Source organism: Dipteris shenzhenensis, chromosome 5 (genome assembly GCF_047967505.1).
Source record: "Dipteris shenzhenensis isolate YYH24624 ecotype China chromosome 5, Dip_SZ_1.0, whole genome shotgun sequence".
NCBI classification, from domain to species: domain Eukaryota; kingdom Viridiplantae; phylum Streptophyta; class Polypodiopsida; order Gleicheniales; family Dipteridaceae; genus Dipteris; species Dipteris shenzhenensis.
The window spans coordinates 13759441-13776650 of record NC_141600.1 but is presented as its reverse complement, the minus strand read 5'-3'; the positions used below and the strand labels follow the sequence as shown (position 1 = coordinate 13776650).

The window sequence follows — 17210 nt, the reverse complement described above, 5'->3', positions numbered from 1 at the left end:
CATTGGCGCATCATCTGATGAGCTTCCACTTGTCCCTTCCATCTGCACACCTCCAAAATCACAACACAAATGCAAAAAAAACCATTAAGATCCAAAAAATAGCCACCCATGAGCTCCTTTCCTCTCTCCTTAGATTAAGTGCCCTGAACCATTGCTATATAGCAACGATTTGCCATGTTCTGTCACTATATAGTGATGATTTTGGGATATTAAGTATCACTATATAGCACCAGTGTCGCTATATAGTGATGCTTGGGGCTAAAATCCAAAACTGTGCACGATGTTGTCTTTCACAACTCTATTGCAAGAAAAGCAAAAATCTCTCCTCTAACCTTATAGTCGGCGACCTCGCTTTCCTCCAACCTCTTCCCCACACTCCTTACCCGTACCCAGTCCCTCTCCTGACACTTGTGCTCCCACTCCCTCTCTGCTCGTGTGAAAGGAAGGTTTTCAAGAAGGTGTGTCTCTTTAAGCAATGTAGGTTCATTTTTTGTGAGATTTTGTTTTGTGAGTGTTTAAGCATGTTTCTCCTTACATTGCTAAGCCTATGTGCTAATTTTCATGCTTGATTTTCTGAGGTTAAGGACAAAACACGAGATTTGGTGAAAGAAAGAAGACTCACCTCTTCTCTTTTTGGTATTTCTCTTCCTCCTCTTTCCCTTCCTTTCATGCTTTCTCCTTGTTTGTAGGCTTATGCTTGTCCCCTCAATCCAATCCCTTTGGAAAGTTGCTTCTCCAAACTCCTGGATGCGTCAATTTTACGAGCAAAAACCTATGAGCAAGTTTATACGAGCGTGTTTTTCAAGAGATTTTAAAAATAGTATTTCTTTAGGAAACATGGTTTTTACACTTTTATTTTCATTAGAACTAGATCCTTTATCATAAAAATATACAAACTAGTCACTCATTCATTTTTACATAACATAAATCTTCTTATTCATAGACATCCCTTTGTACCCTTGTTATTACCTTAAAAAAGTATTGAAAAATAATTCATTTAAGAAACGTTCCTCATAATCACTCTCAACATAATAATATTATACATAAATAATTACTTATTAAACACATTTATATCATATGGCAATATCTTTCAAGTGTTTTTATAGTATTAATAACAATATATTTATGGACATGTTTCTACAGAAGTTTAAATTACTGTAAATAAGTATTAACTTGGGCTTATATATCACTCTCATAAAATACATGTAATATTTAATACTATATATGCAAGGTTTTCCAAAATATAACCCCATAGATGAGCTCAAATGGGGTTTTCTGATCAATTTGAGTGGCTGAATGACTATATTTGGACATTGGATATGAAAGTTATGTCACTTTTAAAAGTGCTGTCCAAGGTAGTTTCGCCAGCGAAACTACCTTGAAAGACCTTGTTCAAAGGGGTTTTGCTGGCGAAACTACCTTGATGGCTTGCTTCAATGAGTTTTCTTTGGAGAAACCCTTTCATGAAGATAGGGTGAGAGAGGTTTTTCAATGTCACCCCCTATTAAGTCAAAAGTTGTAAGAAGGATCATAAGGGAATTTTCATAGAGAAGTCTACTCTACATGTGGGTTTCGCTTAGATGGCCTTTGCCTCAGACAATCCTTAAAAACATGGTCCACACCACACCCAGTGCACAATGGCCATGGTGTATTAGACGATGGTGTACATGCGATTGGCTAATTAGTTGCTCCCTCGAGGGGACACTCATTGGGGGCCATGACATCCATGACATTGAATGGGTTGTGTCTTGTCCATGTTGTCCATATGTCCCATTTTTTGAGGAATTAGTGGTTCTTGGTAGATTAGTATAAACTGGTCTTGTTGCTTGACATAGTGACTTATGATGCTAGACTGATTTGCATTGTCACCATATTGGGTGTACCCATTTCCACTAAGGGCAAGTTCAAGCTTGCCTCAATCACTAGATAGCTCTTCCACCAATACTTGATTCTAGGGAGTAATTCATGGTGGTGGTGATTGAGGTCCTAGTACTGGTGGGGGTAATCGAATATTTTGTGCCTTAAATTGCCCTTGATTGGCTGATGTGGCTCTTATATTGCCAATTGTGCTTGATTGGATAGATTGGGCAGTGCAAGCAATGTTAGATGCGGATTTTGTTGCTGATACATGGGTTGTGGAATCACCTTAGGATAATGACATTGGGATGTGTCATGATTTCCCCATTGAACACAATGGGCATTGTAGAGTGCCGAACTTGCTCTAAGATGACGGCATTTATTAGTGGGATGATTTCCATTGCATACCCCGAACCATATGTTATTTAGATTTATGGAAATAGATGGGGGTTGCTAGGAGCATCTTTCAATTTCTTTGCCTTCCATTGCTGGCCCAACTTGTTCAATAGATCGGTGGCTAACTATTCCCTATTTAGTACGTTGGGCATCATGCTTGCATCCTTAATTGCTTTTGAGGTCGGATCCTTTGATGTTTTGGACATATCAAAAGAAGCTAAGGATTTGTCCCTTTGGGGCTTCTCCCTCATGTTATCTCCTAGTCGTATCGTTGTCTTGATCCATAGCTCAAACGATGTGGGATTCGTAGAGCGAACAGATGATCATACATCTTAACATTATCTAGCCCTATGAGGAAGTGTGGTAAGAGCTGAGCATTACTCATCCTCTCATGGGGCATATCGTGAGCTTATATGTTGAATCCCAGCAATATAGTCTCTTAAGGACTTAGTCTCCTTCTGCTTTGCCTCATAAAGCTGGTTAATTGGGCCCCACTTGGAACCACTAGGGGCAAACCCCATAATGAAAGATTTACACAATGTGTTCCAATTTATTTTCTCGTCAGGGTTTAAGGATATGAATCATTGCCCAGCCTTACCATCAAGATTCAAGCCAAAAATATTGAAATTGTCTAGATCCTCGATATCACCAAAGGTCTCACATATTGTTCAAATCTCTCAACATGGGAGACATGGTCTCCTTCTCCTACAAACTTGGTGATAAGCTTGGATATTGTGACAAGCTTGCTCCTTGAGGAGTTGGCATCCCTTCTTGGAAAATTTGGAGGTGGTATTGCAGCCCTGCTTCCTACTGCTTGCACTAAGATTCTCATAGCCTCATCCCTAAGGACCGTTTGTAATATAGGCCCCCACATGGGAGGTTCTCTTGATTTAGGTCAGTCCCACTAATGTAGGATTTAGGGGAGGTGCCTACACCATCCTCTCTTTCTATAAAATGGAAGTCATTCCTTCATTCTAATACATGGATTTTGCCTCACTTGTGCTCTCACTCTTTGTGCCATGATGCATCTCTTCTACCCCACACTCCTCTACAAGAGTTCCTCGTTGAGGTCCGCATACGATGGAGTTTGGCTCTGCTGCTTCTGGTCTGCGATCGATGGGGTTTTGTGAGGTAGGCTGGAGTTCCATGGTTACTGGGGCTTCAAGTGGAGTGGACATTGGCATGGCTTCTGGAGGAGTTGAATCTGGAGAAACAAGCACAAAAGATGGAATGTCGGACATGGCGGGAGATCAAGGATGGAGCGATGGAGCTACAAGAGATCAGGAATGTGGGAGATCAAGGCTGGAGCGATGGAGTTGCGAAAGATCAAGAATGGAGTGCGAGGAAAGCACGTTTCATGTGGGGAGGATGGAGAGTTAAGTGCATGTTTGTGTGTTGATTAGATTTGCACGTGTTAGTTGAGTGTTCGTTGTGTTCGAGTTTAGTGGGTGGAAGGCGTAGTTAAGCTGGTTTGGTTAGGTGAATTAACGTTGGTTGATGCCATCTAATGAAACTGCAGAGATCGAAAGGTTGCTATTGCATCTGATGCGACGCTGACACTCGACGTAATTTTGGCAGCACGTTGACAAAAGGTGCCGAGAACCTTCCGGGGGAAGTGCTGGGAAATTATCCAAACTGCCCAACACAGGCTACCTAATTCAATCGACAACGCCGCCTTCCTTTTGCTCCAACCGCACTTCACGGGCTATTTAACATCCTCACGCTGCCTGCTTCAATCCACAACGCCTCTGCATTTCCTTCCTCTTCCCCAAGCACCCAACGATCTCATCCACGCACCACAACATCTTATCTAACCTCTTCCCGCTTCCTGGTTCACTCCACAATGCCTCTGTATTTCCTTCCTCTGTTCTGTTGATTCCTCAATTCCTCTTATATTCATTTTCTTTGTTTTTGCCTCAAACCTCCTTCATGGTCACTTCCCTTACCCCTCGTCTCGCTCCCACTTCCCCTTCTAGATTCGCTCACTCTAAGCTCGGGGACTGCTTTCAAAGCTTGTGGTATTACGACTCCATTCTCTTGCCTCCGAGTGCCCATAAGATGACGCCATCGCAAAAGAGGCACGCGTGCTCTCATCTACACGAAACTACCAGTCTTCCTCTCTCCCCCTATACGGCCGATTCCGGGCACCACTTGCTTCCCTTGTTTTGTCTGATCGACGAAAACAAGGACGGGGAAGTAACCTTGGATGAAATGGTGTGCTGGTCAAGCAAACTGGGTAAAGAAGTGTTGCGGAGCTACTTGATGTCTCTCATGGAGGAAATTGACCAGAATCACGATATGTCTGTTGATTTTCATGAATTTTTCCAATTGTACGACTCGATTTATAGAGACGAGAACTCCCTCGTAGAAGAGGGAGTGCGGCGACCCAATCCAGCAGACTCAGATGACCTTCTCGATACGTTCAACGTGTATGATAAGAACAAAGACGGCTACATCTGCGCACAGGAACTCGCGGAGGTTCTTTGCGGCCTGAGCTTGGCAGAGGGAATGGATCTTGCGAAGTGTCAAACTCTCTTGGATGAAGTGGATATGGATGGAAATGGGCTGGTAGATTTGGAGGAGTTCAAAGCCATGCTTTGCCAAGGTTGCCACATCTCCCAAGGCTCTTCGACAAGTGAATCTATTCAAGGGCTTCCGGTCAGGTGCAATTGACCGTGGTGCGAGCAACAATCATGAGCAAACTCGTTCTGATCACTCTGTCAAGGTCGTCCTACAACCGGCCGGCCTGTTTCCACGCGCCTCACCAGCCGCATGACAATGATGGATTGGCCACCAGCGGCCAATCCAGCCCATAGAGGCAAAGGTTGATCAGCCTACGCACCGGTGATTGTTCTCGTCGTCATGCGCCTAGGTGCGTACATGTAATGCATGTGGAAACGTGCCCTAAACTGGTAGAATCTACAAATTGGTCACTTTCACCATTGGTCGAATTGGCCCCGTCTATCAATCTCCATCCTTCCTCCAGGAAAGCACCTCAATCAACGTGCACCTCAATCAACGTGACAAGATCCGGAACATCGACGGTCGCCTACATGTCTCCCTCCGCATGATAAAAAAGAAATTGTGATTTTGTTGTCCCCTAATCTCCACATGGCAGAGCTACTTTGGGAAACCCCCATTTTTTAAATATAAATGAGGTCTTTTTTATGGGTATGACGAACCCCCAATACAAGCAGGCATGTTTTAAAAGAAAACACAAAAAAAGGTAATCCAATCAGTGGTTTTTCAGAGCCAATACAAAAGGCCTTGTATATGCCAGATTGCAATTTATCAACCTAGCTTTAAAACTCTAATTTTTTTCTCATAAAGTTTCTTTAATAACCGTGAAATACAGAGGATTCCATTAAAAAGCTCCCTCCCTATGTAACCTACCCTTTCAATCCATTGAGTTTCCAAGTCTCTATTACCATAACATTAGTAATCCTCATGCTTGATAAGAGTGGGACTAGTTGCCTAGGCTAATATTTGAAGTTTAAGCCATCAATGTTTTCACTTGTCCACTCCAGAGTTCCCACTATCTATCCAAGTTTTATTTTGGCCGTATAAAAAGTCATACTCACACCCTATACCTTAGGCCCAACGACCTATAACTTAGCTCTAACTTAGGCCCTAGACTCATATAAACTATTACACAATTACACATATTCCAATAATAATTCATATACCTTTCAAAAATGTTTTATTTTTCGTTTGTAAGTCAAAATTTTGGAAATCCCAAAAGTTACAATTCATAAAACCTTCTAACTTTATTTTTCAAACCTCATTCTCAAATCGAATAATCCACCTTGACCTTAAACCTTGGCTTTTCATGACTAGTGCCCCCAATTAAAAATAACCCAATTCAAGAGTGTATCAGTAGAAAAAGAGGATGGGAGACGTGGAAAGGCAATCAATGATGATGTTCCTCTATCTGTATTTATGAGTGGAAAGTCCATGCAAGCACTACAACCAAGGCACACACACCAATAATGTAATAGATCATAATCTTAAAGACCTTTCATGTCTCTTCAATCACCATTGTTGATGACAATATATGTAATCCTCAAACTATGTCACAAGAAAATCATGAAGATACTATTTGGGTCCCTTAAGGTCGATGAAAGATGTTATGCCAACAAGGTGTCCTAGCCCCACCTAGCTCTTTGGGCTCAATTATAAAGATACTCTTTGAGGTCTCTATGGACAAGAAGCTAGCCTTTATGCTAATAAGGCCTCATGCTTCTAGTTAAAAGCTGTCAATTGTAAGTGTTCAATAGAGAAGTTAAACAAAACCTTCTTAGTTATATTGAATTTTGACACTCCAACACAAGAATTGGCTTTATTCATATCACACCGATTGTTTTGAGTACAAACATGACCATATTTGGAGTCATACTGACCCAGTTATGGCCAAAATAAGACTGGCTATCCAAGACCCCAAAGCACAGCGAGGGGTACGTTAGAGTGTCTAAATTCTACATATTTAAAAATTCTTTGTTGAAAATTATTTGTTTCATAAGAGCTTGAACTTATCATCCTACACATGGACATAATGTTTTGCTAACCATCATTGTATATTAATAGTTTGAACATGTATACTTAGTGGTTATTAATCATCAATAATTTCAACAAGAGCATAATCAATGATACTAAAAGGGCATCCTTATTAGCTTTATGTGAAGGGGAATATTGTCTTAAACAAAGATTAAAAAAAGGATCCCTAGAGCTTGCCAAGGGCTATGCCAACACAATCCCTAGCTGAGCTCTAGGGGCTCCATCACACAAGTTCATGGTGACATTAACGTGATCCATAATTGGTGTGCATAATTGGGTGAAAGAATGTTAAGGTGGTACACTATTATTGTCTGTTAGCACATCTAAATCTCCACTATTAGGGCATTTCCAATGTTATTCATAAAAATCTGCAAGCTCTTGTACCCGTAGTTAAAATACAAAGAGTCTTAAAAGCACATCATTTGTTTTGATTTTAGTTCAATTGTCACATAATAGCATGAATAATAGTGGTGTCCCGGACACCACTAATTGTACCACCTTAACATGCATAGAACCAATTGGTGATCCATGCACAAAATTCTTACTTTAAGGCTCAAATAAAGATAGCTCACAAAGGTGTATGTTTTTAGTATTCCCTTTCATGTCTTTTCCAGTCACAACTCATAAAAAGCTTGCAAAAAAATGAAAAAGCTCGCAAGAAAATATCTCCCTAGGTACCACATCTATTAACTATGAGTGCTGTGATTGTTGTACCAAATCATAGACACCACTAAACAAATTGGTATCTATCATTAGGCATCCATTGCTGGCACTTAGGTACCAAGATACCACATCTATTAGCTATGAGTGTTGTGATTGTTGTACCAAATCATAGACACCACTAAACAAATTGGTATCTATCATTAGGCATCCATTGCTGGCACTTAGGTACCAAGTGCTACTAGCAGTACTGAAGTAGGAGCTCTATAAGTGGTTAAGAAATAATTTAGTAGTAGCTACCACGTCTATTAAGTATGAGTGCTCTTGTTCCTATAGCAAGTGGTAGGCACCACCAATTGGTATGACAGCTATCATTAGGTGCCCATTGCTGCCATTACCAAGGGTGGTGGCCAACTACTTGACTAGAAGATATTGAAGTAGGAGCTATGTAAGTGGTTAAGAAATAATCTAGTAGTAGCTACCATGTCTGTTAAGTATGAGTGCTCTTATTCTTGTAGCAAGTGGTAGCCACCACCAATTGGCATGATAGGTATCATTAGGCGCCACTGCCATTACCATGGGTGGTGGCCAATTGCTTGACTAGAAGATACCATTTGCTACCACAAACAAAGAGTAGGAAATTATTTGAGTGCAAGCTACCACTTGCTGCCAACTAAGTGGGAGCAACAGAAATGTAGCTCTTGCTACCACTTGCTACCCCACTAAGCTAGAGCAACACTAAAGGAGCCCTTGGTAGCACTTGCAACCAATTGCCACCAGTAGCTATTAGTTGTGAGAGTGCTCTCAACGGAAGCAAGAACGGAAGAGGGAGAGAGAGAAACAGAGAGCCACACAAGTTTTGGTGGGTGCAGAACACCCTAATCTTCTTTTTCATTCATTTATATATGTGTTTGAGTATTGTACATAACAAGGGTAAAGGCACAGTGACCTTTAACCCTCACAACCTCCCACTTAAAGGACAATGTGCCTTTAAGGGAGAACAACGAATGAGCATACTATCCAATGCCCATCAATACACGACAATACTCAAACCACTGACTAGGTAGACTTTTCGTCAGCATATCTGCAGGGTTATCATCTGTATGAACCTTGACAAGCTCTATGCGCTTGTCCTCAAGTACCTCCCTGATAAAATGGTACCTGACCTCAATGTGTTTGGTCTTTTCATGAAAGACCGGATTCCATGCTAGCTGAATAGCACTCATGAAATCACTATGCAATGTTGGTACACCTGTATGAATCCCCAAATCTCCCACTGGCCAATCAAGCCATATAGCCTCCTTACAACCCTCTGTGGCTAAAACATACTCAGCCTTTGTGGTAGACAAAGCAATGCACTTTTGTGCATCAGACATCCACGACAGTACACCACTTGCAAAGGTGAACACATAACCAGAAGTGGATCTCCTACTATCCACATGCCATGCATAGTTTGAATTTGTGTACCCAAGTACACGCATGTCTCCTCTACCAAAGCAGATGCACATTTCCTTGGTACCCTTCATGTACCTCATGATGCACTTAACTGCCTCCCAATGCCTCTTTCCTGGATTAGCCATATACCGGCTAACAACTCCCACTACAAATGCAATGTCTGGTCTAGTAGCTATCATAGCATACATAAGACTCCCAATTGCTGATGCATAAGGAACCTTGGCCATCATGGCCCTTCCTCCATCTGATTTGGGACTATCTGTATGACTCAGTTTCACATATGGAGGCAATGGAGTACTCACTGCCTTCCCCCCCTCATATTGAAACGTTGTAATAGTTTTGTAACATACTCTTTTTGTGAAAGCCAAAGGAGTTTCCTACTCCGATCACGCATGATGCGCATACCAAGAATATGACCTGCAAGTCCCAAATCCTTCATATCAAAGGCCTCATGCAACTTGGCCTTTAATGCATCTAGCTCATAAGTATTCTTGCTAGCCAATAGCATATCATCCACATATAGTGCCAAGATTATCAGGGTATTATCCTTAGCCCTTTTAGTGTAGAGGCAGTGATCAATTTCACTCCTTCTAAAACCCTGGGACCGAATGAAAGCATCAAACTTCTTATACCATTCTCTAGGCACTTGCTTAAGACCATAGAGACTCTTCTTCAGCTTGCAAACTAAATGCTCTTTGCCCTTTTCTTCAAAGCCTTCCGGCTGCACCATGTAAATTTCCTCATGCAAATCCCCATGCAAGAAAGCTGTCTTGACATCCATCTGCATAAGCTCCATATCTTCTGCTGCCACTAGTCCAAGCATGCATCTAAGTGTGGTCATCTTCACAACGGGAGAGGATATCTCATCAAAGTCCACACCCTTCTCTTGCTTGAACCCTTTAGCGACCAAACGGGCCTTGTACCTAGGCACATGATCACCTGTGACCTTCATTTTGTAGACCCATTTACATGGCAATGCTTTCTTTCCATGTGGCAAAGAAGCCAAGTCCCAAGTCTTATTCTTCATAAGTGAACTCATCTCTGAATGCATAGCATACTCCCACTTGCATTGATCCTTGCACATCATAGCCTCTCTATAGCAAGAAGGCTCCCCACAATCAGTAAGCATCACATAGTCTACCCCTGGAACAAACCTATCAGGTGGCCTAGACACTCTAGATGATCTTCTCAAGGGCATTTCAGCTTGCTTTCCCACCTGCATATCAGCCACATTTGGGTCATCATTTCCACCAATAGATGATCCATCATCTACCCTTGATTGTATACCTATGGGAGTACTTGGTGGAACCATTTCTTGCACATTTGGTGCATGGACAACTTGCTGTCTATCAACATATGCAGGTGGATTCACATCCTGGAAAGTGATTCTCCTCGTTTCCACATCCCTCATGGGTGCCTTATGCATCTTCTTCTCATTGAAGACTACATCATGGGTGCGTATGTTCTTCTTTGCTTTTGGATCCCAGAGACGATAGCCCATCTCTCCACTTTCACCATAACCCAGAAAGATGCACTGCCTAGACTTAGGATCTAGCTTCTTTCGAAGCTCTTTTGGCACATGTGCATATACCTCATGCCCAAATATATGCAAATGAGAGTAAGAGGGCTTCTTGCCACTCCATGCCTCTTCAGTAATACCACCATCCAAACTCTTACTAGGTGATCTATTGATCACATGCACTGCAGTCTTCATTACCTCAGCCCAAAAACCACCAGAAAGACTTGCATTGGAAAGCATGCATTGCAACCTTTCTTGAATGGTACAGTTCATATTTTCTGCAACTGGATTTTGCTCTGGAGTATGAGGGGATGTGAGCTCCCTCTTAATCCCATGTGTATCACAGAAATGCTGAAAGTCATGAGAGAGATACTCTCCACCATTGTCAGTCCGTAGGCATTTAAGCGTTCTACCTGATTGATTCTCAACCAAGGCCAACCATTTTTGAAATACATGGAACACATCACTCTTCCGAGCTATAGCATAAGCCCACACTTTCCTAGTTGTATCATCAATGAATGTCACATAGTATTCAGCCCCACCTAATGACCGTGTAGGCATGGGACCACATACGTCGGAATGCACCAAATCAAGCTTTTCAAACTCTTTCTTTTCCCTTCTTTTATGGGCTGATTTAGCTTGCTTCCCATAGAGAGAGTGCTCACAAAATTCAAAATCAGAGAAACTCAAATGCGGTACATAAAACAAATGGCATAAGAGTTTCATTCCATTCTGGCTCATGTGCCCCAACCTGCAATGCCACAAAGAAGTGCTTGGCTACTCGGTTATTGCAACAACATGATCGAATACCCCTGATACATGTAAGGGATACAAAGTCCCACACTTGGCACCCCTGGCCAAAAGCATAGAGCCCTTTTGAATTTTCCAACTCTGAAAGCCAAAAGTGGTGTGAAAACCAGCATCATCTAGCTGACCCACTGAAATAAGACTCTTGGTCAACTTAGGCACATGTCTCACATGTTTCAAAATAAATGCAGACCCATTTGCAAAAGAAAACTTTATGTCACCTACTCCCACTATGTCACATGCATAGTCATTTCCAAGATGCACACAACCTGTCTTTCCACAGTCGTAAGTGGAGAACCATTCCCTATGGGGAGTAACATGGAATGAAGCGCTAGAATCCAAAATCCAATTCTGGGAATATGCATCATCTGAAGTGGTAAGCAACTTTGTAGATAAACTAGACATTAAGAGAACATCATTGTCATTATCATGTGTGACTGGATTGATCTCCTCGATCTTCACTTTTCCTTTGTCCTCCCTTGGACTCTCTTCCTTTTGATTTGCACCCCAATTTGCATTCTTTTTCTTATCCTTTTGCTCTCTTTTCAGCCAAGGTAGCAATCCTTTTTCATATGGCCCTTCTTGCCACAGTGGTAACACTCAATGTTCCGTGCCCTGGATTTGCTATGAGACTTCCCTCTTTCCTCGGGGGGGTCACTATGTATAAACCCTCTATATCACGTGCATTCAAGGCCTATATTTAAAGTCCCTTATCTGTAAAAAATTTCATTAATAAAATGTACCCCTTTTCTATACAAATCTGTAATTTTTTTTCAAAAATATTTTAAATAGTCCCTTATGTATATTTATTTCTGTAAATTTTAGAAATAAAAAAAATCCTTCTGTTGAACTCACGTGATAGGGTTACATATGGTGAGTGACCCCCCCGAGCCTCTTTCTTAGGACTTCCCCCTGAACTATGATTTGCCCCTTTGCACATTTAAGGCTGCATCCTGCTTATTGACGTCCATAGACTTCCGTCTAATCTCCTCGGCCAACAGGCTACCCACAACATCATCAAATTTCAATACTCCACCAGGTGCAGAGTTACTGACAGCTGTACAGAAGGTATCCCATGAGGATGGCAATGAACATAAGAGAAATATTGCCTTAGTCTCCGCATCAAAATTCATCTTCTGAGCCTGAAGCTAGCTGAAAATAATATTGAATTCATTCAAGTGAGAAGCAATGGAGACCCCTTCCTTCATTTGCAGCTCAAACAACCTCTTCATGAGGTAAACTTTATTAGAGGCAATTTCCTTCTCATAAGTGGCACACAGTTTCTTTCACAAATCTTCCGTAGTCTGCTCATTTACTACAGTGAAATAAACTGACTCTGCAACATGAAGTCTAATAGTAGACTTTGCTAATGCATCCAACCCATTCCAATCATCCTCGGACATATTTGCAGGCTTAGCTTCAATCCTTGCCAAGGGTTTGATTATTCTCTTCTTTTGAATAAGCACATCCCTTATCTGTTCTTTCCACAAAGAAAAGTTTGTCCCATCAAACTTTTTAATGTTGAAAAACTCCTTTTCAGACATGGAAGAGGATGCCATAATGCAAATGAAGCAAAAATCCCAAATGCTAGTGCCTACAAGAGAGAATCACACCAAATACTAGGTGCACCCAAATGTGTATGCCACAATAGAGTGAATTATCACCAAAACTCATGTCTCAAAGCATCTGACTCATGTGCATATACTATGCATCCATATGAGCAAATCTGGCCCAAAAGAAAATGCCAACTGCAATGGCAATCCAAAATGCCAATAAGTGCCAAATGACTCAAGCATAAACACCGTCCACTGGCATATGCATTAATAATATCTCATCCAAGAGAGCATAGCACTATCAGTGCATCACCTGCAATGTGTCAAGCTGTCCCTCAGCATAAAATAGTATCCATGTGCAAAGCGTCCATAAAAATAGCATCCCACAAGGCAATTTGGGCCTATCAGCGCATCCAATAAGGACCGCAATGCATCCAAATGGCCTATAAATCATCCACTACAACCCAATGCACACCATGAATGAGCGCACATTGCTCAAACTGTAACTAGAGTGATCTGCATAAGGTATGCTCAAGAAATCATAGTCCCATGGTAATGACCGCTACTGAAAATAGAACCTGAGATGCCTCAAAACATGGGCACCATTGCATAATCGGACTCAGCAAGAAAATCTGCAAATATCTCTCTTCTGCCGAAACTCCAAAATCCCAACCGATGAGTGAGAAATGGGAGTCAACACTTATCTACTGCCATGTGGCATAAATCTAAGGTTTCAAAACATTAGAATGAAAAATGCATTATTAACAGAGAGATGAAATCGAATACACAAAGATCTATAACTCTAAAAATCCTCCACCGAATCGCATAAGAACTGTCAGGTAGGGGTTTTTAGGCATCCGGAACGCAATGGGATAGACGGTTTCGAAAACCGTGGTCTCAATCACTGGGTCCAACACACGGACTGAAAAACATTTTTGGAAACAGGGCTATTTGTAAACTCCACCGTAGTGCAAATGATGAGCAACATAGAAGTTTTAGGACCTCCTGAGTCCACCGGAACTGACACATCTGCAAATGGTTGCTCCAAACTTGAGTTCCAACACCCGGGCAAAAAAATGCAGAAATTGACACAGTGAGTCAGAAATCCAATGAAATGATCCCAAATTCAAGAATGAAGGTGTTTCCAAGCTCTTGAAGTGCAGTGGACACCAAAAGCAAGCAATAGTTGCCTCTACAAGTCAATACGGAGTCTCTGTCATCGAATGGAACAGGGAAAAGCTCAAAAAACGACTTTTTCTTTGAAAACACTTAACAGGCTCTCAAAACCACTTCGCAAAACCAAAGTGACCTTTCCAAAGGTTCCTCCAAGGTCTCTACACACTCGGATGCAAGTAAAGTCACCCACAAAGCTTCCCACAGAGCTTCTCCTTCCTCCCACAGAGCTGCTGAGCTTCAAGCATTCACGCATGCTTAGCTAGATCACCCGGGCTCTGATACCAGTTGAGAGTGCTCTCAACGGAAGCAAGAACGGAAGAGGGAGAGAGAGAAACAGAGAGCCACACATGTTTTGGTGGGTGTACAACACCCTAATCTTCTTTTTCATTCCTTTATATATGTGTTTGAGTATTGTACATAACCGGGGTAAAGGCACAGTGACCTTTAACCCCCACAAGTTGCTACCACTATCGACAATGCCAAGAGAGCTACCAGTCCATTGAATCCATATGTGGTAGCTATCGTGTAATTGTGCGGTAGCTACCATGTAGTAGGCAATTCTTTTAGTGGAAGCTATCACTTGCTGCCACACTAAGCGAGGCAATTTTTTTAGTGGAAGCCACCACTTGTTGGACACACTAGCATAGTGGTACTTCCCAACTGCAATTGCTTGCCACCACTAAAGGGTTTATCTGTACATCTCCAAAAGTGACTAGATTAAACATCATTGGATGGACCACGGTGATTCAACGCTTATTTTTTTAAAAAACTTATGAGATGCTTTCATTAAATACATTGATTGAGTACGTGTTTCTCAGTACATGGCACTTAATTCAAGCTATAGATATTCAATTTGCATGATGGAATAGTAGCCACTCGCGTGCTTGTTGGAGGCACTAGCATAGTGGTACTTCCCAATTGCAACTGCTTGCTACTAAAGGGTTTATCTGTACATCTCCAAAGGTGACCAAATTAAACATCATTGGTGGATGGAACACGATGCACTCAAGATTCAATGCTTATTTTAAAAAATAACTTATGAGATGCTTTCATCAGCTACATTGATTGAGTACGTGTTTTCACTCTGTACATGGCACTTAATTCAGGTTACAAATATTCAATTTACTTGATAGAATAGTAGCTACTCATGTGCTTGTTAGAGGCACTAGCATAGTGGTACTTCCCAACTGCAACTGCTTGCCACTAACATAACAATTGTAGGTATTCTTTTGCCAATACATACAACAACAAGACAAGTATCCCTTTCATACTTTGGCTTGTCATAGGCAAACTTGAAACTCCCTATCTATTAATGTTTTCCAATAATTTTAATGAGTACTAACAAACTAATATGTTTAACTATAGTACTAAGAAACTAATATGTTTAATGTAGGTGGAGTTCTTTCTTGCCTTCAAGCACAGAGCCACCCGGAGGTACAGATTCACCAAAGGGCCTTTGAGAAGTTGAAGCCTTACTTTGTGGGCAAGCTTAAGGATTGGTACACTTGTTGCTGCATCACACATGTGCAGATGTCTTTTTTGAAGGATGATGTAAACCACTTATGACAGGACTCTTTTGGTGTGCATGGAGCAGAGCGCAATTGCAGATGTGAAAACTTTCATAGGCATAACTGTGCTTTGGGAATCTTTCCTTTTCCCGAAAGCAATCTGTGCCAGCTACCATGCCCTTAAGTGCTTGATGGGAAAATGTTCTTCATGTGGAGTAGGAAACATGGCATGTTGCCCAAGGGAGGAATCCTTCACTGCACGTACAGTGTCCGTAAAGATATTTGAGGATGTCCAAGTTGGAACCACAGTTGATGGAAAAAAGGAAAAAAGGAAAGTTCTTTCATTTAAAGAGATGCAATGCAGGGAGCTTTTGGTAATGTTTAAGAACCACTTGAACAAGTTCATAAAGCATAACTTTGTCTATAGATAGTAGGTAGAGCAATTCGAGGAGTGTCTTGTTCGCTTCCTCGAAAAAGTGGTGGTACACTTTCAAAGAACAAAACGAGATCCAATCCATGCATTGGCACTCCAACCAAGATACAATCTTTGTCTAAATATGTATGTGTGTATTGTAGGGATTGTCCACAAATACTATCACTTTTATATATCCGATGATAGGATGCATGACACTCTTTTTGTTCAGCATTGCTTTATGCTCCATTATAAATGGTTGAAAGATTAAGGCATTTAGGTGACTCAATGAACATTGGGTGTGGTTAAATGGAGTAGCCTCACAGTTCAAAACAAAGAGGCCTTTTTCCTTTGTTGCTCGATATGGCACATTGACATGAATGAAAATGACATGTTATTTTTTGGTTTAGGACATGGAAAGGGTGAACACAATGGTGCAGGGGCTGTTCTTAAAAGGCATCTCACTCATGAGCAACTAAAGCCAAATGGTGCAAAGCTCCAATGTGCAAAGGAAGTGGTGTTATTTCTAAGAGAGACATTGTCCGAAGGGGCTGATGCCACATATCCCTCAAAGGCTCGACCCGTTACTTGAGCGTTTTGGGAAATCAAGAAAGGTGATGTGGACAGAAGCACGAATTGGGATTGTAAAGTTGTGCCTAATTCATGTGAGTTGCATTGTGTGTCGGGCTATTCTTTAACAAATGGAATAGCTTTAAGGTGCAAGCAATTTTTGTGTTTTTGTAGTGCCTACATGCAGGGCAAATGGAGGAGGTGTTCCAATACATCACACATGCCCTTTTGGGAGTATGTTACCCTACAACCCTCAGAGAATATCATTGAAGATAAGGACGAAACTGATGATCCATCATTTGAAGGACATCATGATGCCTTGAGTGATGCACTTTGTGTTGGTGATAATTTCGCTATTATAGCTCCTCTTAACAATGATAAGCTTGTGGATTTCTATATTCTAAAAGGCACATAGGGGAAGGAAAAGGTAGATGTTCCACTTAAAGATGCATGGGGGAATGTTTGTGGTCGAGGCTCATTTGTGGTCAAGGGATTTTGGTACAAGCAAACTCAAGGAAATCTATACGAGTACAGGCTTTCAAGGTTTGGAGCCTGAAGTCTTCATTGAGTCCCACCTTGCTAGAGCTATCAAGTTTCCAATGGAACGGGAAGGACGTGTGAGAACATATGTATTGTCCTTTGAAGTGTATGAAGTTATTTATAACAACATTTGATTTTGATATGTAGAACAAGCATCATGTAATACAATGCTATCACATAATCCGAGAAGTTAGCAGAGATAA

The 17210-nt window shown here is 41.4% G+C and overlaps 1 protein-coding gene across 1 annotated transcript; it reads left to right on the top strand.

Moving 5' to 3' along the window:
- Nucleotides 1–4182: 4182 nt before the first annotated feature.
- LOC147901648 (calmodulin-like protein 3) lies at nucleotides 4183–4926 on the top strand. Its single transcript, XM_087375202.1, has one exon. It carries the CDS (start codon nucleotides 4183–4185, stop codon nucleotides 4924–4926), a length of 744 nt encoding a protein of 247 aa, XP_087231328.1.
- Nucleotides 4927–17210: the final 12284 nt, after the last annotated feature.